The 27,954-nt window shown below is 49.7% G+C and overlaps 1 protein-coding gene across 1 annotated transcript; it reads right to left on the reverse strand.

Moving 5' to 3' along the window:
* Nucleotides 1-6,094: 6,094 nt before the first annotated feature.
* Nucleotides 6,095-15,082, reverse strand: SGCA (sarcoglycan alpha). The gene is made up of 10 exons (XM_061141104.1): nt 14,935-15,082; nt 13,968-14,090; nt 13,709-13,863; nt 13,460-13,532; nt 12,937-13,135; nt 12,347-12,509; nt 11,132-11,340; nt 10,906-10,932; nt 6,458-6,650; nt 6,095-6,191 (listed from the first exon to the last, which is right to left on the reverse strand). Exons 1-9 carry the CDS (start codon nt 14,969-14,971, stop codon nt 6,470-6,472), a joined length of 1,167 nt encoding a protein of 388 aa, XP_060997087.1. The 5' UTR covers nt 14,972-15,082; the 3' UTR covers nt 6,095-6,191; nt 6,458-6,469.
* Nucleotides 15,083-27,954: the final 12,872 nt, after the last annotated feature.

Genomic DNA, 27,954 nt, shown 5'->3' on the forward strand with positions numbered 1-27,954 from the left:
CATTGTCCCCTCATTCTCCTGCCCAACTCAAGCTGAGTTTGACTGGAGCTTCCAAAGCTCTCCATGTCTGCGGAATTCAGCTCAGCCTCAGACCAGACTTGCTGCCACTGTCATGCTGTCCTGTTCTAACCCTGTTATTCTCTCCAGGTCAAGGGGAGCTGGCCAAGGCAGGCTGGAGGCCAGGTACTGCAATGCTGGGCGCAGGTCCGGGCCTAGATGCCGGGGAGACTAAGAAGGTGAGCTCGAGAGGCGGCCTTTTTAGGAGAGCGTGTGGCGTGTGAGCATCACTGCCAATAAGAGTGAGCAAGTGTGAGAGGAAGAGCACATACAGATCCACGTGCGAGCAGCTAGCAGTGAGAGGTTCTAGGCCTGGGCTTGCTGCAATGAGAAACATGTTCTCTGTCTACCAATGTGGTAGCCGCTAGCCGCTGTGGCTGTGGAGCGCTTGACCTGAGGACATGCTGCCAAAGGACTCCTTTTTCATTTTATTGTGATTAACTTTAATAGCTACCTATGGCTGGTGGCTACTGAGCTGAGCAACACAGTTCTACACAAAGCGGGGGGACTATGCCTCTCACTACACGTGCGCGGATCTACACGTGGGCACGTGTGTGTGCTTGCAATGTGCACATGCATGCGTGAGGGCATGCGAGGTGACACCCGCGCTGGTCAGGGCTGTGATGGTGACAGAGCCCCACTGTGCAGTCCTGCCGGTGTCACGTGCGTTGGAGCCAGACTGTGGTTCCAGTGTGCGCGCGGACAGGCTGGGAGGGGGACAAAGGGGCCATTGTACTACATTCCAAATTCAAGCCCTCCTCGCTGCTGACATCACAGCTGCCTAAATACAGCTGTCCAGAGCTGCTCCCCGAGACCTGCTGCCCGCACGCGTGGAGGCACCGCGGCCCTTTCTGCCTGCTGCTCCATGGACTCACTTTTGCTTTTAGGTGAGGGAATGGGTCATGTTCCTGCAACTGATTTTTCAATCAAATCTAGACCGAAGATTCTAGAAAGAGAGGAGGCTACCTTTGGGTTTTTCACTTTTTGCTTTCTCTCAGAATCCTTGGACCTTTTTGTGGCTCGAACCCACCTCCTGGCAGGACTTTCTATAACTGAAACATGGCGGATTTTCCCTCTTTTTTTCCTGGCTCTTTAACTCTCAGCTCCCCAGGTGCCTCTAAGACAGAGCTGGGTGATGTTGAGAAGGGCTTCCAGGCTGAGCATGGGAGCCTCAGGCCAGGCACCCACAGGGCCACGTGGAGCTGATCTCGGGGCTGCTGGAGCAAGCATGGGGCTCTGAAAGCAAGACCACCCACTGGAGGAGAGGGAGTGAGGTGGGTTCCCACAGTCATCCCTGGGTGAATGAGAAAGTACCCACTCACCTAGGACCAAATGCTTCAATGTTCTAAGGGATCCTGCACCAGTGTGGGTGTGTGAGGGACAGTGGGGGTGGGGGGTCTGCACACATGGGGCATGTGTGCACAGACATGACAGAGGGCATAGGAGAGCTTGTCTGTGTGATGAGGATGGAAGGGAGATGATAGAGCAGGGAGGAGTGTGGGGGGAATAAGGAGAAACTGGGGGCAGGGAGGCCACCATCCAGAAGTCCAGGGCTGCTGAGGGTTTAGTGCAGGTGAGCAGCTGTCTCTGCATCCCCTTCCAGGTGTGAGGGCTGAGAGATGTCCATGGACCAGGAGGCAAAACCCTGGAAGAAGGAAGGCTTTTGTCTCAGAGGATGATCAGGCCCTTACACTCACGGAGAATCCAGTGCTTTGCAGGGGACGTGCATGGCAAAGCCTGGAGGGAGGTGAGTCCAGTGCACATGGGTGATGGAGAGACTGGGGTTTTCTCTGCATAAGACAGCAGTGGAGGAAAGGAAGATGGGGTAGGGTGGAGACCAGAGCACGTTTTAGAACAAGAACGCCACCACATATTCAATGCTAGGTGACTTCACTGCTGTGAGGCAAACCGCTCCCTCTCCTCAAGGCTTCCGAAAACTGAAAACTGATGCACGCAGAGGCCTGGAAGGAGCAGGTGTTCTGGAAAGCAGCTGAGTTCTGGTTTGGGTTTGGGTCAATCTGGACTTGAGATACAGGTAGGACCATGAAACCAGCACTGCCCAATGCAAGTAAAAAGTGAGCCACACGTGTAATTTTTCATTTTCTAGCAGCCGTGTTAAACATACAAAAAGAAACAGGGAATGTTAATTTTAATAAGATATTTTATTTAACCCAGTATATCCCCAAATATTATCATTTCGTGAGTCCATCTGCAGCACATCTCCGTTTGGAAGCCACATTTCAAGTGTTCAGTGGCCACAGGTGGCCAGCAGCTGCCTGAGCAGACAGCGCAGGATTGGACCAGACAGCAAGCCAGAGCCTAGGAGCAGGCGAGTTTCAGGCTCCTCCCCAATTCACAGCTTGAACTCTTCGTAGAATGGAAATTGAGCCATTTCGGATCTTAGGGGACAAGGAGACCTCACAGGCCTCTGGTTCTGGGGTGATCATGGGAGTACTTGTATGTAATAAAGTTTTCATTCTTGGGAGCTGCCAGATGCCAGGCACTTGCCTAGTTCTTCCAAACTCTCATAAAAGCCCCCAGGACAGTTATAATTAATGTCTGTGAGTAAACTGAGCCGTGATGGGAACCCTGCTCACTCTGGCTCCAAATCCCAGCAGATACACCAAGGGAGTCGCTATAAAATGGGCGTAGGTGTGAGTGTGCATGTGTAGATATGAACATGTCTCCAGAATAAGGAAGAAGTGTGCGTGCAGGGGCTGAGGCCAGCTTAGGGGTTCCTGGGTCCTTACAGCTGGCAGAGGGTCCTCACCAGTTTGAGAGGTGGCGAGGAACCGTCTAGAGTCAGGTCATACGTGAGAGCTGTGTTTGGGGTGAAGGTGGAGACATGGAATCCTGTGGGCAGTGTGCGTATGGAGCTAGAGGAAATGAGGGAGGGAGTGAGATAGAATCTCAGGGAGGAGCAACTATTTGTCCTTGGTGGTGAGGGGCTGAGGTGTGACTGCCAGGTGGAATCTTGCCCCTCCGAGCATATGTAAAGGGGTGCTGAGTGCCAGGGCAGTGGGGCTCGCGTGCGTATGCGTCCAGGCACAGCTCGCTGTCCTCCGCAGTCACGCTATCCCCCTAGTCGTGTCTGGGCCACTTCCTCCTCGGCCAGCAGCCAGGATCCCGTGTGCTCCTGGTAGCTGAGCTGGGAGGGAGGCACTGCCAAGATCCCAAGGCAGAGGGAAGTATGGGGCTGGTCTCAGACTCTCCCATCCAGGCGGAACAGGAAAAGCGCATGGGTCCAGGGTGAGAGGATGGCCTCCTCCTCACGGGGGTGGGGGGCAGACAGGGAGTGGGGAAGAACCATCCCAGACCACAGGCTGACTGCGCAGAGCCTCCAATCTGAGCGGATTCTGTGCAGCTCCGGGTTTCAGCCAGATGAGGGGCCCCCAGGGAAAGGAGGAAATTGCGAATGAAAAAGTCAGAGTCCATGTGATTGGGGGTTGTTACCTAAAGAGCCCTTGAGTTTATTGAGCACATATATTCAAGAGGCTTGGTGCCTCTTCCTGCCTCCATGGATGCTTCTGGGATTAACTAACCAATGGGTGTGGGATGGCCAGCAGGGAAGTGGGGCAACCACAAGATAATGGTAAAAGCTCTAGCAGTGGCCTTGCTCACCTCACCCTCTTTGCCCAGAGAGGAGCAACCTACTCAAGAACTCTGAGCAGCCCGGACCTGATGGCTTCCCTTCACACATTCTTTCATACTACTTTCCTGGGCGCCGGCTGTGTGCAGGCACTGTCCCCGGGGGAGCACAGAATCTTGCCCTCCTGGAGCTTAGCCCAGGGCCAAAGCCCACCCCAACAAGGTGCTCATACAGGGCACATCCTATGGTGAAGAGCGCTCTCTGAGCAGGGGAAAGGCCTCTCTAGAGACCTGCCATTTGCCCAGAGGCCAGAATGACAGCACTAAGGGGTAGTTTTGTGGGCATAGGAGACTGGGGGTCCCAACAGAGGGAAGAGCAGGGGCTAGGGCACTGAAACGGGTGTCAGGAGGCAGTGTGGCTGGAGCAGGCAAGCATGGAGAGCTAGGATGATGAGGTCAGAAGTATACATGGGGTCTCTAAGCCTGGCCAGGACTTTGGGTTTTCCCCTTGCTGTCACGGGAAGGCAATGGAGAGTGGACAGCAGAGGGGCGAGACTCCTTGATGTTTCCTTTCAAAGAACTGGCCTGACTGGTACTGGAGGTAAGACAGAAGGGGCAGGGAGGAGGCAGGGAGGCTACAGGGAGGCTGCTATGGGGGTCCAGGAGCCAGATCCTGGAGCTGGCCTGGGAAAGTCACTGTGGAAGCTGTGAGAAGTGAAGGAATTCAGGATATGTTTTCAAGGTGGGGATTCTGGGAAGTGAGAGAAAGGGGAGGGGAGTCCAGGAGCCCCCATGACCCCTTTGCCTATACATTCCTGAAAAGTGGGATGCAGTGTTCAGAAACTCAGCCCTCCTCAGTGGCCCTGGGGGAACCACTATTAGACTGGGGGCTGCCTCAGCTGGTTCCGCTTCCCCTCAGCCCCAGGCTGGGCTCTCGCGTCCAGGTGAGAGAAAAGTCCCGTGTGTCCCCCCCACCTGCCCCCTACACACACACACACACACACACACACACACACAATACACACATAACACACACACATATAACACATGTACACATGCATACATATACACACAAACATACATACATACAATACACACATAACACACACATAACACATGCACACATGCATACATATACACACAAACATACACACATACAATACACACATAAAACACACAAACATACATACACATACATACAATACACATAACACACACATATTACACACATAACACATATACGCACATACATACAACACACACATAACACACATATAACACACATACATACACACAGAAACATACACACAATACACATAACACATATATATTACACACATAACACACATACATATACATACAAACATATATACATACAATACAAACATAACACACACATATAACACACACACATACATAAATACACACACACACACACACACACACACACACACACAGAGAAGGGGTGATTGAACATCAGCTACAGGATAGTGGATAGGGCCCAGGCCTAGTGTGAGGAGCTCAGAAAGGGGTGTAGAAGCCTCAGAGTGGCAGAGCTTCCCCTTGTCTGGATTGTCTCAGAGTTGCCCCCTTGGCCAGGGCCCTGAGCCAAAAGACTCTGCTCCTCCCTCCCCCTCTTTAACCAGGTCCCCTCTGAGGCCATCTCCGGCCTGCTCTCCCAAGGGGGCATCAGATGTGAGACTGGGTGTGGCTCTGGTGGCAGGGCAGGAGCGGACCTGGCCTGCTTTGCTTCCAGCCACCTGGGAAGAACAAGCTGCGGCTGCTTCCCGGTCAGTCGTGCTCTCCGGGGCTCACACGGGGACCAAGCTAGGCTGGTGACATCAAGCTCCAGGGCTCCAGGCTGTGCAGTGTCCTGAGGAGCCCACCGAGAGGGGTCACTGATCCAGGGCATTAAGAGTCCTGCACCCTAACCCCCTCTCCATATCTAGGTTATGACTTACAAAGGGGCCTCCCTCCAGGGGATCTGAATGGGTAAGAGCCCAGATCTCCTGCTTCCAGAACCTCTCAGCCCTCCAAAAGGCAGGGCAGAGGTGGACACAACAGATCTGAATCCAAGCTCCGCCACTTGCCTGCTCTGTGACCTTGGGTAAGTCACTCTCTCTCTCTGTCTGTTAAACGGGGATAATGATCCAATTGTCCCTCACTATTGGGTTCAGGTGAGGATCAATATCAAGGCTGCATATGCAGGTCCTTCCCTCTTACTTACAGAGAATTTGAGAAATGTAAAAATGCCAAGAGTCCCGAGGTCAGGCTGCAGCCCCAGGCTAACTCTGAGGGCGTCCACAAGGCAGAAAGGGAAGCAGAAACAGTGAGGGCTGGGAAGGAGGCTTCTGAGACCAAAGCACAGCAATCGATGAGCAGAGCGGCAGGTATTTATTCTGGGGGTCCTGATCCCAGACACCCTCACCCCACGCCATCCTCCAAGCCTGGGGTCCAGAGGGCCAAGAACTGGAGTCAGGATGAAGGATGTGGTCTTGGTCATGGCTGCTCTGTGAGTGGGGAGAGAAGGGAGGACAAGGCCAGGGCTGGAATGGGAGCAACAAAGAGAAGAGAGAGTGGGAGTTTGTGAGAACCAGGCCCCAATTCTCCCGTTTTCCCCACCCTGACCCTCGGACTGTGAGTGCTTGGCACTGGGGCCACACCCCTGGCACTGCTCAACACCTTCCCACCGCTACCCTGGGGGGCAGACAGGTCTGTGTGCCCCTTCCCATTCCCCAACCCCCCGTAACAGCCTTGAGATGGAAGCCACATTATTCCCAGAAAGAGGCTGGCCCTGCCCAGCTGGACCCACCTGGGCCGGCCCTCAGTGCTGGTCCAATATGAGGGGCACCTGAGCGCTGTCCACTCGCGGGGGCAGCCGCTCGCCTGTGCGCACATTGAACATAGGCAGGGTAGAGAGCGGCCTGGGCACCTCTCGGCTAGATGCCATCTGTCGCAGCTCCTCTGTGTTCCCACGGATGGTACAATGGTGGACCATCTGGATGCTAGGGGCACAGGAGGGGGACACATACACGATAGGTGGAGGAGGACAAACAGGAAGTTCTTCAGTGCCAGCTCAGTATCCAGGGAATGAGGCATAGGCTCTGGGTGCAGACATCCTGGGTTCAAACCTGCGTATCCTTTGCAAGTTGCTTAACCACTCTATGCTTCAGTTTCCTCAACTGTAAAATGAGGATAATGAAAGAACCTACTTCCTAGGATTGCTATGGAGTTTAAATGAGAAAATACAGGTTGGGTGTTTAGAAAAGTGCTTGGCACATGGTGAGTGCCTGAGATATTAAGTCATGAATAGATACCCACAGTGGCATGTATATTCAGAGGCCACTGTTTGCTAGGCTCTGTATGGTTTTTATATTCTGATGATCCCCTGGATCCCTTCCAGCAATCAGTTTCCATTTCTAATACTCTCTCTCTTCCCCATCATCCTCATTTTAGTCTGGCAAACCTACCTCCTCCACCTTTTCCTAGCTTTTGCCCAAGCTCTTTCCCTGGCGGACTTTGACTGCTTCTGTTTCAGATCCTCAAACCTTGACCCTCTCCCACCCTGCCCCACACTGCCCCCAGCATTGCTTAGCTCAGACGCTAAGTCTTACTTCCTGTCTGCGTTTCAGACCTATCTCCTTGAGGCTGGAACCAGGCTCCATCCTCACCGGGCCAGAAACCCTAGGAGGGGCTGAATGAACTGACCGCCACACCCATTAGCAAGTCCCTCCTGAGCTCTAGATCCAGTTTCCTCTAGGAAGGCTGAGCCTCCTCATCTGACATTCTCATGGGCTTGTTTTCTGCTGTCCAGAAGCAACTTTAATTCATTTTGAGAAATAGGGTAGCACAGTGGTTAAGCTTGAGGACTTGCTTTGGGCCTGAATGTGAGTTCCTCTGCTTACTGGTTGTGCTACCCTGTGTGAGTTATTTGACCTCTCTGCCACCATTTCCTCAACTGTAATAAAGCTGTTGTATGAATTAAATGAATTAATGCAAGAAAAACATTTACATCTACTGGTCAGCATGCAGCCAAAGATAGCTATTATTACAGGGAGTCTTCTGTTGCTATTATTATCACTGGTATTATTATAGTAGGTCCACTGATGAACTTGGCCTTCAGTAGGAGGACATTTCCAAGCCCTTTGGCGTGAACCCACCCACACTCGTGGGCTTTTCACAGACTCCCTGGTTGCCGGGTCAGACAGACAATAAGAACTGGTTTTCTTAAAGGGGCGGCGGCCCCAGGCAGGGTGGAAGCCATCCTTCTTACCATTAGATTACTGATCAAATCCAGGAGGGGGAAATGATTCCCATCTATATCCTCATCTCAGGTAGTGGACACAGACTCCGACTGGAGTCTGAGAGATAAGACTAAAGGAAAGATATTCTAGCTTCCTGCTGAATGGGCCACCCTCCTCCCCAGAAAGAATAGAACCAAGCACTTTCTGGCCAGCGGAAGGAGGTGGAGCCACCCTCTTAAGGCGAGAGGAGGGTCAAAATGAGCTATTGAGTCTGGAATTTGGCAAGCAGAGTTGTCCAAAACACAATTTTCCATTCCCAGGCAAAGGGAGGCTGAGACGGGAAGGGAGCAAGAAGAGTATGGAAGTGGAGGCAGCCAGGCAGGTAATGATCTCGGGTGGGGGAGGCCTTGGTCGATGGGCCCCCTCCCCACCCCTAACCCCACATCTGGGTCTCATTACTCTGGCAAGACACACAGGTGGAAAAATGGTCCAGGGACATGTTTTCCAGAGCAGGAGCAGAAGTCAGAGCCACAGTGCCCTCCCCCACAATCTTTCCACACCAGCACTTGGGCAGAAAAAATGAACAGGCAGGCATTCACACACACACACACACACACACACACACACACACACACACACACACAGCCCCTTGAGCCCTGCCTCTGGCACACAGCTCACGGGAGAGGGTCGTTGGGCTGGAGGATGTTCTGACCAATAAAATCTCATGCAGGTGAAAAACAGACAGCAGATTCACTATTTATAATTTCAATTTCCTCAAACAAGCAAAAAGAAAAATGAATAAAGAAAAGAAAATTGGACTTTGTAGAAATAAATCAACACAAAATCCACACCAGCAAGGGCTAATATCACACACACATGGTAAAATTGGTTATTGACTCAAAATTGATGGAGGAAGCCTATTTTCCTGACACCAGCAGAGCTAGAAAACTGACACAGGAAAGCTGGACATGGTGGAAAGTAACTGGTCAGAAAAGAATATTCTCAATGGCAGAAGATAGAATTGGTCAAATTTGGCACAGGCCGAAAAAAAAAAAAAAGGAAAATCCAAAACTTACATAGAAAATCACTGATCCCAATAGGGAAAAAATTCTACCAAATAAACATGAAAACAGAAAAGAAGGAAATCCGTTTTATTACTTTGTTAAAAAAAAGTTGATCAAGGAATTAAATTGAGTTAGATAGATCAAAGAATTACATTTCTGTTCACACTGGGAAATTTATTCCCCATAAAAATTCAGAAATGTAGGTATAATACTGATTCTAAAGTTTGGTGTTCTTCAACCTAATGAATTGAGATGGTGGGGTCAAAATGGTGGGTTTAAAACTGGGGTCTTGGGCACCCTAAAATCAGCTGGTGAGCATATACACACCACATGGGTCCATCTGCCTGATTCACTCAGCCACAGCCCTTCTTTCCAGGCTACCTGGCATGTCAGATGTCCACACTCTGGTATCTCCCATCTGCCCCACCTAGGGGGAACAATGGGTCCACTGTGACCCTCACAGGATTCTGGTCGCCTCACAATGTCCCCCTGAGGTCACTACAGAGATAACCTTACCACCCCCTGCACCTCAGGCACCAGTCTGCCAAGGCCAGCGTAGGTGATCATCCTTGGTCCTCCTTCTGGCCACCCAGGGCAAGGCTCAGGCCAGAGCCCTACAGGAAGCTTCTGAGGGAACCAGGAACTGGGGCGCACCTCCCCCACCAAGGAGTAACCCAGGAGAGACTTCCAGCCGCCATCCTGGAGGTCCTTGCACCCAGCTCCCTTCACCCACCCCAGGAAGAGATGCAGAAAGACACTTCGCTGCCACCCCCATCTGGGCCCTTGGCCTCCAACACTGCCCTGGGTGCAGGCCCGCAGGCCAGCTCATCTGGACTCCCGAGCAAGAGCGAGACTCGGCGCCGCACCAGCCCCAACCCCCACCGGAAGCCCAGCATATCCAAGGTGATCCTGGGGTTCGTGGCAGACAAGGGAGCAGGCAAGCGCGTGTCCCTGGCCGCCCTGAAGAAGGCTGTTGCCACCAGAGGCTACAACATGACCCGCAACGCCTGGCGCTTCAAGCGAGTGCTCAAGGGGCTGGTGGACAAGGGCATGCTCAAGCAGGTGACAGGCAAGGGGGCCGCAGGCTCCTTCCTCATGGGCAAGAATCATGCCTCCAAGTTTAAGCTCAAGGCCAAGAGACGGCGGCAGCGGCGGCAGCAGTCTGGGCAGCGCCGATCTGGGCAGCGCCGGTTGCTCATGGGCTCCAAACGGGGGCACAAGCAACCCATCAGGGGTGTTCGCAGGGCGGCCAGATGCCGCCGTAGTTAACCAGGAAGGTTGGGCAAGCAGGCAGGGGTGCCAGGCCCGCCACAGGCTCAGTGCAGTGAGAATAAAAGGAGCCTAACTTATTTCACACCTGCCTCCTGGAATCTTTGGGGTTCAAGGGAGTGGGAGAGGAAGAGGTCTGGGGGTACACAGGAAAGGTAAGGCCAGGGGTGGGGGAAACCCTGGGGTTTGGGAAGGGCTGGAGAAGAAAGCATCCAGGTATTAGCTAGTCCAATCGCATTATCTTGGAGGTGAAGAAACTGAACGCTGAAAGGGTCACAGTAATTATGCAGCAGAACAGAGCCTGCAACCTAAGTGTCTGACTCACAGTGAAGTGTGTGTGTGTGTGTGTGTGTGTGTGTGTGTGTGTGTGCGCGCGCTGGTACACACACTGGAAGTCTTGTAAGTTGCTTCTCAAACCCTTTGCCCGAAGGTGGCAGCAGATCCCTAAAGCCTGGCTAGATCCCCTCTCCTGTCCCACATTAGACTCTTCCATGGAGACCAGAAAACGAGAAAGCCAAGCCAGAATAGGTGGGACCCAGCCCCCAGCCAGCCCAGGATTGGAGCGCATAGACCAAGTGTGGCCCCATTATCTGGGATTTGTCTGCTGCCCATGGAGGTTGGAGGGTCCAGCTTAATAGTCCAGAGGGGGGCTCCCACCCAGCCCCCAGACTTCCCCTACTCACTCAGAGGTGGCCAGGTCTCTCTTCAGCCTGTGGAAAAACAAGGGTGAGGATTAGCTATTATCTACAATCCTCCAGGTGCAGCCACGCAAGGGGCCCCCGCTGTTTTCCTGGCTAAGGATTCCACTCTCGGAGGGATCTGGGTCCCCAGGCAGCACATGTACCACAAGCAGCCTACAATGTGAGCACCAGCCTCGGTGCCCTCCCTGCCCTCTGCCCCCATACTCACCGTCCCTCCCGCCGGCAGCACATGACGTAGGCCAGCAGCAGGGTCAGCAGCAGGGCCACCAGAAGGGGCACCAGGAGGGTGACGAGGAAGTCGGTCAGGAAGTCTCGGGCTGTGGCCTCGGTGGGTGGGCAGAAGAACGGGTCGTGCTCCAGGATCCCATCACCTGGGGCCGGTACCTCGTCTGCAGGCTCTGGCACTGACTTGTCCACCTGCTCAGGAAGCCGAGGGTTGATCCAGGAGTGGATGGCTAGACAGAGACCCCCAGGGCACAGAGCAGGAGTTCTCCTCGAGGAAGCAGCGGGGATTCCTCCTGCCTCGCCTCTCCCAGCTCATGTAACTGAACAGGACAAGCACTGGTCTAGAAACCAGGAAAAAATTCTAGGAGAGGCAGGACCATACAACGGGCAGAGTACAGTCCTCAGGTTTGAATCCTGTTTCAGAAAACTTCTGTGCTGCGATGATTTGCCTCTATGTGCCTCGATTTCCTCATCTGTAAAAGTGGGATGCTAATGGTGGTATCTGTCTCCTGGGTGGTTGTGAGGATAAAACACACGGATTACATAATGCCTTACCCATAGCAAGTGCTCAAGAATATTGATTACCAGTTTCTGGCTGTGCTATTGGTCAAATCACAGAAAGGGTTCCTAGCCCTGGGAACAGGATCTCTAGGGACCCTAGACACCTCAGCTCCATATCCCAAAGAGCAGAAAGTGAGCATCTTTGGTTTATAACATAGGGGTGAGCTATCTAGTCCATGTTTCAAGATAATTTGCTAAGTGACACCTTAGAGGAAAGTAAAGTAAACAGCTGTCACACAGAAACCCTAGGTGGAGAAAGAAGCTTGGCACCACTCTATGGGAGTGACTATTGGAGCTGTTGAGTTGGGCACAGCTGGGGCTCCAGGAGCTGGGGATCCTTTTGTCTGGATTATGGACTCTATTGCCCTCTTGTGGGAGAAGGTGGAACATCAGGCTGTGTGTGTGTGTGTGTGTGTGTGTGTGTGTGTGTGTGTGTGTGTGTGTGTGTGTGTGTGTGTGTGTGTGTGTGTGTGTGTGTGTGTGTGAGAGAGAGAGAGAGAGAGAGAGACAGACAGACTGACAGAGACTGGGAAACAGTAGAGATAATTGGAGTAACAGAGATGGGATGGGAAGGTGAGGCTGGAGGAGACCGTGATGGGGGCCATGTCCCACCCCCCAATCCCAGAGCCCTCCTCACCAAGGACACATTGCACCAGTCGACCCGGAAGTGAGGTGCCAAGGTGTCATAGCAGGACAGTAGTGGAGGCTGGCCCTGGGCACAGCGCGCGTGGCTGTCGGGGGATGCCACCATCTTCAGGCAGGTGGAGAAGGGTGAAGCAGAGCCCACCTTGATGTATACCCTGGGCCCAGATAGAAACCACTATTAGGTAATTGAGGGTGTCACTGAGCACTGGAGATTTGGGGGTTATGGCCATCCTGAGATCTGGGATTATGGAGAGAGTATACAGAGCACCCCAGTCTTCTGGGGACCTTGTCCCCCCAGCAACGTCCTTTAATGGATAAACCTTTTGTGTCCTATGGGTACCAGGAAGTGCAAAGTTCAGGGTAACTAGGGTTTGGGCCCTGGAAAGGCAAGAGGAAGATGGAATGACCAGAAGAACTGGACAGTGACATGACGCTGGGAGGTAAAGACGGGCATGGTGAGCATGCAAGACAATGGATAAAGCCCCACTTGGAAGTTAGGGAGACCTATGTTCTATGCCCACCACCTAGACAAAAGGCAAGTGGCTCCCTCCTCCAGGAAGCCCTCCTGGGCTGCATACCTACCCTTCCTTGCGGCCCTCAATAGGAAGGGGGACTCGGCCCCCACGGTCCAAGGCAGAGGTGATGTTGAGCAGCTGGAGTTCCCCTGGCTCCCAGAGCCCCCCCAAGGCTGTGAGGAAACGGCTGGCAGGTGTCGAGGGCAGCACTTCCTCCACATCATGGCTGCGTACCAGGAACTCAGCCTGGTAGGGCAGCAGGGGGCCTGGGAGGGCCAGGTGGGCACCTCAGATTGTACCCAACCCCCAGCCCGGCATGGATCCTTCCCAAGCCTCCCCCCATCTAAGCTCCTCCCCATAACCCCTCAAATCCCTTCCTTCTGCCTAATACCTCATATATCACAGGCCTCAAACACCCTTCCCCGGCACCCACAGCCTCAGCTACTCCCCTGTCAGCAGAGCAGCCGAGAACACAATTCCAGTGTTTTCAGGGTGCCCTGCCCCCCACTAGTTGCTTCTACAACCCCTTCCAGGGGAGATTCCCCCAAGACTGGCATGGTGGGGGAGGGATGGGACAGGGCTGGTGGTACCTTCTGGGTCCCCAATCAACAGCACCAGCATCTGCTGGGTGGTGTCGAAGCTGTCCCGATTGTAGGCTGTGACCTGGAGGATGGGGAAGCGGGGCTGAGAGGTTGGTTAGGAGACAAACGTGGTGCCGCTGGGCCTGGTGAGAGAACTCTGAGCGAGCGCACCAAATCAGAGGTGCGTGATTCACGTAAATGAGTGAACCCCGGGCCCCTGCTGCATGCGACACAGCCAACTGGGGCCCCTGCTGGTACCTCAATGACCTGGCGTCCACGATCTTCTGGGGTGGCAGTGCCATAGAGGAAGCCAGGCTGGTAGGGGCTTCGCTGGGTGTAGCGGAGCCACCGAGGCAGGTCTGGGTGTCCCTGGAGGTGGGCGTGGTAGGTGATAGGGACGGGGGCTGGGACAGCTGGCGGAGGGGAGGAGAGGGGATTGGAGACATGACAGCAGCCTTCCCCAGCCCTGGGCCAGGCACCCCCCAGCCCACCCCAGTGCCCCTCAGACCCCTCTCACGGAAGACGTGCTCAGGAAGGTGCGGGAAGCTTTCGTGGTCCAGGGTATGTACAAAGACGCGGCCCACAAGTGGATGCAGGGTGGTCTGCTGGGCCTCGGTGCCCCCCAACCCTTCCAGGAGACCTGTGGGGAGCCACGACCCCAAACACAACGGCCCAGCCTCAGTCCCAGCAGGGGAATCAGGTCCCCTTTCCGCCCAGTCCTTGGTGGCCCTGAGAGACCAGAGAAATGTGTGAGAGGAAAGGGACAGCTTTGCTGGCTCCCAGGAAGGTTGGGTGGGGCCCTGACTGTGCCATACACTGTCATCAGTGATGAGACCCAGACCTTAGTTTGGTTTGGATTCATGGAAGCTCCTCACTCCTCATTTTAGGCCCCCAGTGAGAGTCACAATGGACAAGGATTAATGTCTGACTGAGAGGGGTGTGGGGTGTGTGTGTGTGTAAGGGAAGTTGGAAAAGAATTCCAAGCTGACTATCTGGGAGACTAGAGAGGAAGGGAAGAAGGGAGGGAGCAGGAAGGACCCCTTGGAGGAGGCTGCTAGCCACTCTAGGGCCTCCCCTAAAATGCAGGGGGAATAGGGTCTACACCAGAGTCCACTAGGAGCTGAGCAAAGGGAAGCCTGAACCCGGAGGCCCAGGGAAAGGATCTGCCCCAGCAGCCCTCACACCTTCCCAGGGCCAAATTTAGCCTGGACCCAGAAAGAAGCCAGCCCAGCCAGCTCATTAAAGGGCCCCAGTGCTCTGGGCCTGTGTGGTTAAGACCCAGCCTGACACCCCACCCCTCAGAGTTCCCAGCACCCCTACACACCTCAGCTCCCAGCCCCAGTTTCCTAGAGCCCCGTGGACTGTAGAATTTATACCCCAAAGTCCTTCTGGCCCCTGCCTCACCCCAATGACCAACCCCTTCCCTGAGGAACTTCTCACCCCCTCAACCTGGGCCTCTCCCCTGAGGAAGACCCCCAACTTACCCACAAGGAGAGAAATCCAGATTAGCACTGCTGCCATGGCTGCCCCAGCCTGGCCCTGCCTGTGAGTGACAGAGACAGGAGCGGGGAGCGGGGGGAGGCGGGGAGAGGCCTGGGCAGGTGTCCCAGAGCAGCTGGGCCTGGATTCAGCCAACAGGGCCCTCCCCATCCCCACCCAGAGCGGGCGCTAAATCTGGGGTAGACCCGGTCTTCACATGACAAGATCCCTCCAATCATCCCCTTCCAGGGCCCAGAGTGTATTTTCTAGATCACCAACCTTAACTGCCTTGATTCCCCTCTTAAAACCCTAATGACTCCCATTGCCCTGAGCTCCCCAGCAGCTGATGGCCTTCAGGCCCTGCCCATACCTGGCCATGCTATCTAGAATCCCCACCTCTCTTCACTACCCCCACCACACACACACACACTACCGCAGGCTTCTGCCCCACCTCACTCTGTCTATACCCCTCTGCGTAAGCTGTTCCCTCTGCCTGAGTTCCCTTTCTGCCCTCATCCTACCAGCAAACTTCCACTCACTTTTCAAGCCACAGCACAGGCCCCCTGTCCTCTCTGAAGCCTTTCTGCCTTCCATCCTGCCCCAGGCTGAGCACAACCCAACCACACAGCATTGTGGGTGGAATGGGATCTTATGATCTTTGCATCCCTGGGCCTGTGCCACCGAACCCCCAAGCAGATGCCCCAGACAAGGACATCTGGAACCTTCCCTGGGTTAGCCTGAGGGGGAGGGTGCTGGCCCGCAGACGGAGGTGACTGATGGGCAGGTCACCCAGTCCTGTCCCTTCCATCTCTCCCACGTGACCGTCCCACCTGTCCCAGGATAGACACAGATTCCACAATGAGTGTCCACTCAGGCTGTCAGACCGGGCAGGGTATGTTTCAGAGTCACTTTGGTACCTCTCTGCCTTCTCAAAGATGAAGGGCAAGAGGAAGGAAAGAGGCAGAAGAAAGAGAGCTCTGGGGGAGCAGGCAGAGGTGCCAGAACCTGGCTAGTTGCCCAGGCCTCAACCCCTCAGTGGCAACATGTGACTCCCTCCCTTCCTGGCTGCAGCTTCTCCTACTATTTTTAGAGCCACCCAATAACACCCTCAGTTGTCTTAAGGTGGCATTGTCCGAAGCCAGTGCCACCAGGCTCACTGAGGCCAGCCTTTCTTATTGATCCTTCTCTCTTTTCCCAAAACCAGGGGAACCAGGGACTGGGCCAGGAGCCAGCTGAAAGTGCCCTGAAAGTCTCCACTGGCCCACAGAGGACCTCCCCAACTCAGGGCTGTCCAGATTGCAATCTGCTGCTATAATACTCAGCACCTCTGTCCTTTGAGGCCTAGGGGTAGTGAGAGCAATCACAAGATCTTTCAACCTATTTTGGAAAATTTCAAATAAAACTAAAATATACATAATAATATAACGAACCTCCTATCTATCACAGAGCTTCAACCATGATCAACCCATGGCCAATCTCATTTTATGTATACGCTTCCCAATTAATTTCCTCTGTCAATTTTTCAAGAGGAATTTTTGAAAAATAATGACTTTTTAAAAACATAGCCATGCATCCAGTTCAAGATGGCAGAGTAGAAGGACGTGCGCTCATCTCCTCCTGCAAGAGCACCAAAATTGCAACTAGCAGTTGAACAACCATTGACAGGAGGACACTGGAACCCAAAAGAAGATAACTCACATGCAAAGACAAAGAAGAAGCCACAGCAAGATGGTAGGAAGGGCACAATCATGATCAAATCAAATCCCACACCCGCCAGGTGGGTGACTCACAGATTGGAGAACAGTAATACCAAAGAAGTTCTTGCACTACTCTGAAGGTTCTGAACCCCACGTCAGGTTTCCCAGCCTGGGGATCCGACAAAGGGACTGGGAATCCCCAGGGATCTGGCCTTGAGGGCCAGTGGCATTTGATTATAGGCCTTTCAGAGGACTGAGGGAAACAGAGACTCTAGTCTTGGAGGGCACAAACAAAATTTTTCGTGCACCAAGACCCAGAGAAGAGGAGCAGTGATCCCATAGGAGACTGAACCAAAACTACCTGCTGGTGTTGGAGGGCCTCCTGTGGAGGCGTGGGTTGGCAGGGGCTCACCACAGGGAAGGAGGCACTGGACAGTCCCTCTTGGCATAAACCCTCTTGGGTTTGCCATTAACCCTACCATAGAGCCCACAGACTGGAGAACTAGGTCACCTCAGGCCAAACAACTATGAGGGAGGGAGTGCAACCCCACCCATCAGCAGATAATTGGATTAAAGCTTTACTGGGCAAGGCCCTGCCCACCAGAGCAGTTTTTCCACTGTTAGTCCCTCCCATAAGGAAGCTCACACAAGCCTCAGTCTCATCCATCAGAGGGCAGACAGAAGAAACAAGAAGCAGCACAGTCTCACAGCAGCTAAAACAAACCATGTAACAGAAAGTTATTCACAATGAAAAAACAGAAAGTTATGACCTAGAGGAAGGGACAAGATAAATTCCCAGAAAAACAACTAAATGAAGTGGGGATAGGCAACCTTTCAGAAAAACAATTCAGACTAAAGATAGAGAAGATGATCCAAGATCTCGGGAAAAGAATGAAAGCAAAGATTGACAAGATGCAAGAAATGTTTGCCAAAGACTTAGAAGGAGAAAAGAACAAGCAAACAGAGATGAATAATACACTAGAAGGAATCAATAGCAGAATAACTGAAGCAGAAGAACAAATAAATGACCTGGAGGGCAGAATGGTGGAAATCTCTGCCATAGGACAGAATATAGAAAAAAGAATGAAAAGAAATGAAGACCGCCTAAGAGACCTCTGGGACAACATTAAATGCATTCACATTATAGGATCATAGAAAGAGAAGAGAGAAAGAAAGGACCTGGGAAAATACTTGAAGAGATAATAGCTGAAAAAAAAAAAAAAAGAGAGAGAGAGAGATAATAGCTGAAAACTTCCCAAGCACGGGAAAGGAAATAGTCAACCAAGTCCAGGCAGCACAGAGAGTCCCAGGAAGGATAAACCCAAGGAGGAACACACTGAGATACATAGTAATCAAACTGACAAAAATTAAAGACAAAATATTAAAAGCAACAAAGGAAAAATGGTAAATAACATACAAGGGAACTCCCATCAGGCTATCAGCTGATTTCTCAACAGAAACTCTGCAAGCCAGAAGGGAATGGCATGACATATTTAAAGTGATGAAAGGGAAGAAACTACAACCAAGAATACTCTACCCAGCAAGACTCTCCTTCAGATTTGATGGAGAAATAAAAGCTTTCCAGACAAGCAAAAGTTAAGAGAATTCAGCACCAACAAATCAGCTTTACAACAAATGCTAAAGGAACTTCTCTAGGCGGGAAACACAAGAGTAGGAAAAGACCTACAGAAAATAACCCCAAAACAATTAAGAAAATGGTAATAGGATCATACTTATCGGTAATTGCCTTAAATGTAAATAGATTAAGCACACCAACTAAAAGGCATAGACTGGCTGGGTGGATGAAAATACGTGTATGTATGCTCTTCCAAGTCCTAAATCGCTTCAGTTGCATCCGACTCTTTGAGATCCCCTGCCCTGTAGCCCAGGATAGGCTCCTCTGTCCATGGGATTCTCCAGGCAAGAATACTGGAGTGGGTTGCCTTGCCCTTCTCCAGGGGAATCTTCCTGACCCAGGGATGGAAACTGTGTCTCCTGTAGCTCCTGCGTTGCAGGCAGAACCCAGCCAAACCCTGCTTGGGACTTGAACCCACATGGCTGGGACTCAAACCCAGCCAAAACCCATGGTACTTGGTTTCAGGACCTAATGAAGCTGGGGTTCTTGATGTTTCATCGCAGAAAGAATTCAGTGAGAGACAAAGTGACAGGTAAGGAGTGGATTTATTCAGACACAGAGAGAAGCGCACTCCAGAGGCAGAGTGTGGGCCGTCACAAGTGTAGCAGAAAAGCTTTTTTATACATATATATGTAAGATATATATATTTTAGAAAACTTACTAATTTTTGCCTAACTAAAAAAATTATGACATTTTGATTCCACTTGTTTGACTTAGTATGAATATAATGCTAGATTTCTAATTAAAAAATAGATATGCAACAAGCAATAAAGATTTACTGTATAGCACAGGGAACTATAGTCAATATCTTATAATAACCCATGATGGAAAATAATTTCAAAAATAATATAAATTATATAACTATAATATAAATTGTATAACTGAATCACCTTGCTGAGCACCTGAAACACTGTAAGTCAACTATACTTCAATAAAATGTATATATTTTTAAAAATAACTGCAATGAATATACCTAATCACACATTTTATGTAAGGTTAATTCCTTAATATCAGATCTATAGAGTTCAAATTCCCAATTTTTCATACATGTCTTTTCTTTTTACGATGTATTTGTTTGAGTCAGGATCCAAATAAGATGTATACATTGCAACTGACTGATAAGCTTCCTTGAAATCTCTTTAAATCTATGGGTTCCCCCTTCAACTACCATTCTCTCTCTCTCTCTGGCTTTCCTTGGGAGTAACCAGGTCATTTGTTGTGTAGCCTGGATTTTGTCTGGATTTTGCTGATTGCAACTCCACTGCGTTCTTTAACATATTTCTCTGACCACTGTACTTCCTGTAAATTGTATTTCCTGTATGTTGTTATGTCTCACAAATTGTAGTTGGGTTGAGATTCCTGATCAGTTGTAAGTTCCACTTTCTCTGGCAAACCATTTCAAAGGTGATCATAGGAGCCCATCTTGAGCTTGTGATTTGTCCTATTCAGCTGTAGCATTCATCTAGGGAAACTGGAAGGTCAGTTCTGTATCTCAGTCTCTCAACCGTGTCTACAAAAGCCCAGTCCAGATTCGCATGCCTCTGCTTACTCCTGCTGCGGGGGCACTGACTTCAACTAGTTGATTTTCTGTCCTTGCTGCTTTGCCATCCGCACCTGTTTCCCCAGCTTTCCGCCCTATATTGGCCCGTCAGTGTCTCAGTTTAATCCCTTTGGTCCTTTGTCCCTGTCTGTCCCCATCTCCATCAGTGTTTGCTGAATAAATGATTAATTGAATATCATCTCCCCAATTCTCTCATTCCACTTCCGTCTCTATGAACCTGTCTTTTGATCTCTGAGCCATATTTTCTTCATCTGCATCTAAAACCGAGGTTTAGATGTCATGAGGGACAAAGGAAAGGGATTATCGTCATTGTGATCCGACCGTCGCATCCGCCTCCTAGACTCCACCCACATCTTTTTCTGCCGCATCCTCTTCGCTGCCCCCTGCAAAACAAAGGGTGCGATCTCTCATTCTGCCGCGAGAGGGCGCATTCGCCTGTTCCAGCCCGGACCTGCGCCTGCGCAATATTGGGCTGGAGCTGGGTGGCCAGTCGGAATCTCGGCAGAGCGCCCCGCCCCGGGCTAGGGATACACGTCAGAGGCGCTTGCTGAGCGCGGCGGCTAGAGGGGACACACAAGCCTCTTGTCCTCCCCTTCCGGGTCCAGAGGATGTTCTCCCAAAACACCAAAGCAGGGAGGAGGACCCGCGAGGAGGCAGGGGACTGGACACAATGCCCTCTTTCCTACCTCCCCCATCATCTATATCATTGCTCGGACTTAAAAGGACAATTCCATTTTTACCCACCCGCACGACATTTGGGGGAACCAGCCTGAGGACCTAAGTGTACCCATAATACCCCTCCCCTACTCGGCCTTTTATCGGTGAACTTGTCTTCAAAGGGGTTCCTTGAGCCTCCTGACGGCCCAAAGCTATCAATCTTGAGTCTGAGAAGGCCAGAGGCCAGCCCTGGCCAAACATTTTAGCTTACACAAGAGATACGGAAGGACAGGGTCTGTCTGAGGTCCCACAGCGCAGTAATCTGCACAGCTCGATCTCTGGACTTGGAGCTGAGTCCTACACAAGCACTCCCTTTCTGTAAAGTGGGGGCAATAAGGACTGATGACATAATGGACGTGAAAGTGCTTTATAACCTGTAAAACTCTGGAGGAAGTAAGGGGGCTTTTATTTCTTTATAACTGACAGTGCAAGGCAGCAGCTGCCCAGGGTCAGCCCACTAGCACAGCCTGAGAGCTGGGAGAGGTCAGATTTAGAAGCCTTCTCTTCTGGAGGATTAGGAGATAAACAAAATTTTACTGTCTTACCAAGGACTTGCCAACATGGGCCCCTGTCTCTCCAAAACCAGGAAGAAGGTAGCTGAGGTCATCACTGAGAAGTAATAGAAGTGCCTGGGCAACGACTTCCAGTGAAAGGGATCTCCATCAAGCTGCAGGAGGAGAGCTAGAGAGATAATTACGTGACTGAGGTCTGGGGCCCTGGCGCAACAGATCACTGAAGTATTGTAGATTCTGACACTAAGGAAGTGCTGAAGCTCTTGAACTTTGGCAGTCTGTTCAAACTGCAGGCCACTCAGCCCACAGTTGGGATGAATTTCAAAACACCTCATGGAAACTTTTGACTCTTGCTGCTGTACTTTAGTATTTTCACCCTAAACCTTGGACAAAAAAAAAAGAAAGGAAACAGAGTCTCTGACTTTTTTTTTTTTTTTTTTTTTTTGCAGATGGTATGATTATTTATTTGGAAAATCCAAGAGATTCCATAGGTATGTTGTCAGAGTTATTCAAAGAGATCAGCCAGGTTGCTGGACAAAATTGAAACATCCAAATTCAAATAAAATACAGAATTCAACAGTTGTTTCTATAGACAAGCAATAATTTATTAAAAACTGTAATATCTTTTTAGAAAGAAATCATATACAAAATTAAAATTGTACAGAACCCAGAAAAAAAAAAACTTAGAAAAGATATTAAAAGATATTTATGAAGAAAAACTAGGCTATAAAACTGTAAAAACTACCAGCTAGAAAAGGAATAAATTGAGTGATGGAGAGATACATTAAATTTAGGGATGAGAAACCTCAATGTCACAAAGACAGTTCTCTCCATAAAAATCTGCTGATTCAATCCAAGTCCACTGAATATTGCAACAGGGTTTTTCAGAGAGTTAGGCAAACTGATTCTAAAATTCATATGGGAAAGAAGAGGACCAAGAAGAGATTAGACAATTCTGAAATGAAGACTTATTTGAAAGCAGTAGTAATTAACAAAATGTGGTATTGTTGCTGGGCTAGACAAAGAGATCAATAGAATAGAGTGCCCAGAAACAGATCCAAGCATATGTGGGAATGTGATTTATGATGGCAGTGGCCTTGCAACTTAGTGAGCGAGAATACACATTTCAATAAAAAATGTTGTAACAATTGACTTTTCATTCATAAATATTAATTTCAGATGGATTAAAGATCTGAAAGTGAAAGACAAAACTTTAATTAGCAGAAAATGTAGGAAATCTCAGGGAGGAAAAGTTTTCTTCGATGAGAGACATAATTTATAAAAGATCAATTTCACTACATCACCAAAAAAAAAAAGCTTTCTTCTATGAAAATGACATTATAAACAAAAGACAAGCAACAGCCTAAATGATAAATATTGGTAGTACATACAGCAGATAAAAGGTTAGTATCTGGGTATTGATCTCCTACACACCAATAAAGCAAACACAGAACTTTTTGAGTGCCACACCAAATGACATTCTTTTCCTTCTTCCTAGCTAATAGACTCCTGATTCAAAAGGCAAGGGTCTAGGCTTTGGATGAGGCTGGACTTTCCCCATCCCCATCAGGTGAACAGTGATTGGTCTAAGTAGAGCATGCTGATAAAGTTCCTCTGGTCAGTGATTGGTTTAGATATGGATATGTATACAGTTCTGTCCACTGAGACCAGAAGGGAGATCTCCCGTGGGACTCTGGAAAAAAAGACACTGAGAAGAAAGGATCATTTCTTTTGCTCCTGGACATTGTTGTCTGCATGAGACACCCAGAGAAGAGGCAGCCATCTTGGACCATAAGGAGGCCAGTCTAGGAAGCAAACCAACATGATGAGAAGTATCTTATAGAAAGATGGAAAGAACCTCTTCTTTGATGTCACAGTTGAGTCTCTGAATGAACCAAACCTAGGACTCCTTGTTATGTGAGATAATATAACTCCCTTTTTTGCTTAAACCACTCCTAACTGGACTTTCTATAACTATATCAATAGTTGCACCGGGTAGCAAAGAATGTGGATGTAAACAATTTGCCTGGAAGAAACCCAGATGGCCTATGAGCATGATAAGATGCTCTGCCTCAGAGGCAAGGAATGCAAATTCAAATGAGATACTACTTCACACCCAGCAGATTAGCAAAAATAGAAAGTCTAACAAGAGCAGATGTTGGCAAGGATGTGGTCAGATAGGACATTTTATACAAATGCTGGTGGCAAGAGCATAAACTGGCTACAGAATAGCTCAGCAGTTCTAGTCTAGGTGACATGTACCTGCAACCTTGGCTTCCTGCGCCGAGGTGTACTCTCCAGAGATGGGTTCAGATGAGCACCAGGATGTTCATCACAGACCTGCTTACAACGGAAAGTCACAGAAACAACTCAAAAGCCCATCAGTAGAGGAACTGATAAATAAGTTGTGGCTTGTTCATATAATGAAATAGTAAACAAGTTAAAATCAATGAACCAAAGCCACATATATCAATGTGGCTCCATTGTGAAATGCACCTCAAGTGGAAAAAAGACACAAGTGATACATACAGCATGATGGTCTTACATACATTTTAATAGTACATGCTGCTTTATGAATACTTAAATCTATAGGAAAAATGTGAAATTATGGGCTAGACTTAAAAGGGAAGGAAATTCTGACATATTTTACAACGTGGGTGAATCTTGAGGACATTATGCTATTTGAAATAAACCAGTCACAAAAGGACAAATACCATATGATTCCATCTATAATGTAGATTATATATGAGGTAACTAGAGTAGTCAAATTCAGAGACAGGAAGTAGAATGGTGGTTGCCAGGGACTTGGGGGTGGGGGCCTGGGGAGTTACTGTTTAGTGGATAGAGTTTCAGTTGGGAAGAGGAAAAATTTCTGGAGATGGATAATGGTGATGGTTGCATAACAATGCGAGTGTACATAATGCCAGTGAACAGTACACTTAAAATGGTTAAAATAGTGATTTTTATGTTATGTATATCTGACAATTAAAATAGTAATTAAAAAATTCTGGGCCATAAAGGATGCATTCCAAATTTTTGAGAGTGGGTAGGGTTGGCAGTGGGACTAGGGAGCCAGAGAAAGGGGTTTCAGCTCAAATTCTCATGTTCTGTTTCTTTTATTTGAAAGAACCTGCAGCAAAAATGACACAATAACAGCGGGATTTTTTGTTTTGTTTTGTTTCCTTTTGGCCACTTCCTGCGATGAGGGATCTTATTTTCCCAACCAGTACCCCCTACTTTGGGAGTGCAGTGTCTGAACCACTGGACCACCAGGGAAGTCTCTGAAAGTACTTATAAATTTTGTTTGTGGACTTCCTGGGGGCTTCCCAGGTGGCACTAGTGGTAAAGAACCTGCCTGCCATGCAAGAGACAAGACAGATTGGGGTTTTATCCCTGGGTCAGGAAGATCCCATGGAGAAGGAAATGGCCACCCATTTCAGTACTCTTGCCTGGAGAATCCCATGGACAGAGGAGCCTGGCGGGCTACAGTCCATGGCGTTGCAAAGAGTTGGACACAACTGAAGTGACTCAGCAGCAGCAGCAGTTGGTGGAGCAGTGGATAAGAATCCGCTGCCAATGCGGGGGACATGGGTTTGATTCCTGGTCCAGGAAGATTCCACATGCCTCAGAGCAACTAAGCCTGAGTGCCACAACTACTGAACCTGCTCTCTAGAGCCCAGGAGCCGCAGCTGCCAGGCCCATGTGCTGCAACTACTGAGGCCCCTGTGCCTAGAGCCTGTCCCCCACAACAAGAGAAACCACCCCAATGAGAAGCCCGTGCATGGCAATGAAGAGTAACCCTCTCACCCCTCACCCCGACCCCACTCACCCCAACTAGAGAAAGCCCACACAAAAAAGTAACGAAGACCTGCCTCAGTCAAAAAAAACATTTTTTTAAAATTCTGTTTGTTATGTGATTCTTTTTCTTTTTTGGCCCCTAGCAGGGATCGAATCCAGGCCCACAGCAGTTGAAAGCACCACATCTTGACCACTGGACTGCCAAGAAATCCCCTGAACTTTTCTTATTTTTAAAGAAACTTTTCAAACTGAAAGTAAAAAAGTAGGTGTGTAAATTCTTTTCTCTCTCAGAACAGAGAGTTCTCTAAAGTAGAACTGCCCTGAAGTGGCAAGATTTGCCACCCCAATCCTCACTGTCACGGCCACCTGAAGTGCAAGGGGTTTAGCATAGAGCCTTAGCGCTAAGCTACTTTTGCAGAGGGTACCTGGGCTACGTACATGCAGCCCGCCGCGCCTGGTGGAGCCAGTTGGCAGGGAAGCTGGCAGGGTCCGGATTTGCTCTCCCTTGACCCTGGGCAGGTGAGGCAGAGGCTGATGGGAAAATGCCTTTTGAGAGCCAATCTCTTTCCCAGGCACCCACTGCAGATCCAGACAGCACATGAAAAATAGAAACCAACATCAAAACACGGGAATGTGTAATAATAGCACTTGGAGCAGGCAGGAAAAAAAGAGTTCTTCGAATCTGCTGATGACAAAATAACATTGCTCAATCTTTCCGTGTTTTTTTTTTTTTTTTTCCCGTTGACTTCCTTGCAATCTCTGGAGTTCCCATAGCTATGGCTGTCTGCTTTACAAAATACATATTTACAAGCCCTCTAAGCCTGGCTAAATATAGCCTTTCTTTTAAAGCAACTGATGATTTGGAGAAATCTTTCCTCTGTCCTATCCTTTCCCTGCCCCCAATACACACACACACACACACACACACACACACACACACGCACACACACAGAGCCTGACTCCTCCTTCTAGGTCTCCTTCCTAAATCTCCAAGATGTATCTGAACTTTCCAAGTAACACTAGAATAAAAAGTGGAGGGTGAATGAAAGAAAGAGGGGACCAAGCAGAGGGACCCAGGCAAGGCAGTCTCCCAGCTGTGGGAGGACCTCAAAGAATCCCTCTCTCTGCAGGGGCACTGGGGGCCTTGAGACGCTAAGAGGCAGGAATGAAAAACCCTTTGGGAGGTGGAGAAGCAAAGTCACCTTCACTCCAGGGATGATCTCAAAAGATTTGGAGACAAGGTGTGCTTATATTTCAGAATCTCATATAATAGACTTTAAAGGGAAACGAGAGGCCCCATAGTCCAGTGGAGACACAGGTAGAAATGCAAATATTGATGCCTCGTTTCAGCCACACTTCCCCACACATGTACACGTGTACACACATACCCTTACATGTTTGGATAGCCATGTAATCAATAACAGCCAACACACCAAGCTCAGACGTTCAAATTTGAATAATTTGATGAAACTGAGGCTTAGGGAGTAAAAACAACTACCCCAACCAAGGTTGCTCAGCAAGTGGCTGGAAAAGTGTTAGTCACTCCGTTGTGTTCAATTCTCTTTGATCCCATGGACTATATAGCCCACCAGGCTCCCCTGTCCATGGAATTCTCCAGGCAGGAATACTGGAAAGGGTAGCCATTCCCTTCTCCAGGGGATCTTCCCAACACAGGGATCAACTCAAGTTTCCTGCACTGCAGGCAGATTCTAAATGGGTGGAGCTAGGGCTCAGTTCAGACCTTATAAACCTCTGTTTCTTTCCTCCAAAACTGGAAAGTCATTTCCCACTTCATGTCTCAGCCTTCTTCATTCCCCCTGGGAAGAGGTCAGCCAAGAGCCACTAAAGCCCATTCAACACTGACATCCTGGATTTGAGCTCTCCTGTATGTAAAATGTACTCACAGGCAAGTCTTTCTAGCATCCTCAAATTAGCCCAAATCTCTGGCAGAGGAGGACAAAAGGAGAGTGGTTGGAACAGGGGCCACTGGTTCACCACAAAATGACCAGAGAGCAGGGTCTAGGCCAGCCTTTGCTCAGGTGACGCTAGCCAGGGAAATACCACTTTCCTAGGCTGAATCTCAAGACCCCTGGGCTGGAAAGAGAAGACAACCTTGGCTTGATTACCCCAGGAGTCCAGGGCACTAAAAGCTCCAGATTTATTTATCACAGAACAGTTCTCTCTCTGCCTTCATCACCTGTCTTTGCAGTAAACACCTGGTGTTTAAAACACAAGCCTCAAGAACAGTCTCAGAAGGCCCTCAAATTTGAGGGTAGGTGGGAAAATAAAGAGGGGCTTTATCTGGAGGAAGGTTGGGTGTGAATTATCTCCCCCTAAGAAGCCGCCAGGCTTTTTAGCAACAGCTGGAAGAGGCACACACCCTATCTTCTGTGTTCCATCCACTTTCACTTCAGTTTACCCTTACTGAGCACAGAAAACCGAAGTGATTTGTCCAAGGTCACACAGCTGGTAAGTAGTGGATCCAGGATTTGAACTCTGGCAACCTGGCTCCAGGGCCAGCTTTGGGAACCATTCATTCTCTATTTCATAACAGAGGTAAGGAAGGGTTAGAAGACCATCAGGCAACAAAGGATAAAGGAGAGAGAAAGAAAGGTTAAATTACTCCGGGAGCTGAGTAAGGATCTCAGCCTGAGGAATAAAAATTAGGTTCAAACCCTTCAGTTTGGGCGTAACCCTTCCCAAAGTAACCGTCCTCCTCACCCTCCCCTTCCTGCAGGTGTGATTACTGCCTCAGGCAGGCAGGGATGGGTGGAGAAGATAACACCCCATTCCCCACCCCTCTCACAGGCTAGCCTGCCTGGCGCCTGACCCCAGGGAAGGACATGCTAAAGCACTCATTGCTTCATAAAAGCTTCTTCGGGAATTCTGGCTGGGAGGGTCACTAAGCTAACTGGGAGCCCAGGAAATAATGATCCCTCTCGTTAGCCTCAGTCATCTGAGCTCTGGGCTGGCTCCAACCCTCCTGCATCCCAAAATACTCAAAAGGGTTTCTTGGAAGTCTCAGGACAAGGGATACCCAAGCATCCCAACAATTAGAGTTCAACCCAAGCTGCTGCTGGAGATGTTGTTGGGGGCTGGGGCTT

The sequence above is a fragment of the Dama dama genome, chromosome 5, assembly GCF_033118175.1.
Source record: "Dama dama isolate Ldn47 chromosome 5, ASM3311817v1, whole genome shotgun sequence".
Taxonomy (NCBI): Eukaryota; Metazoa; Chordata; class Mammalia; order Artiodactyla; family Cervidae; genus Dama; species Dama dama.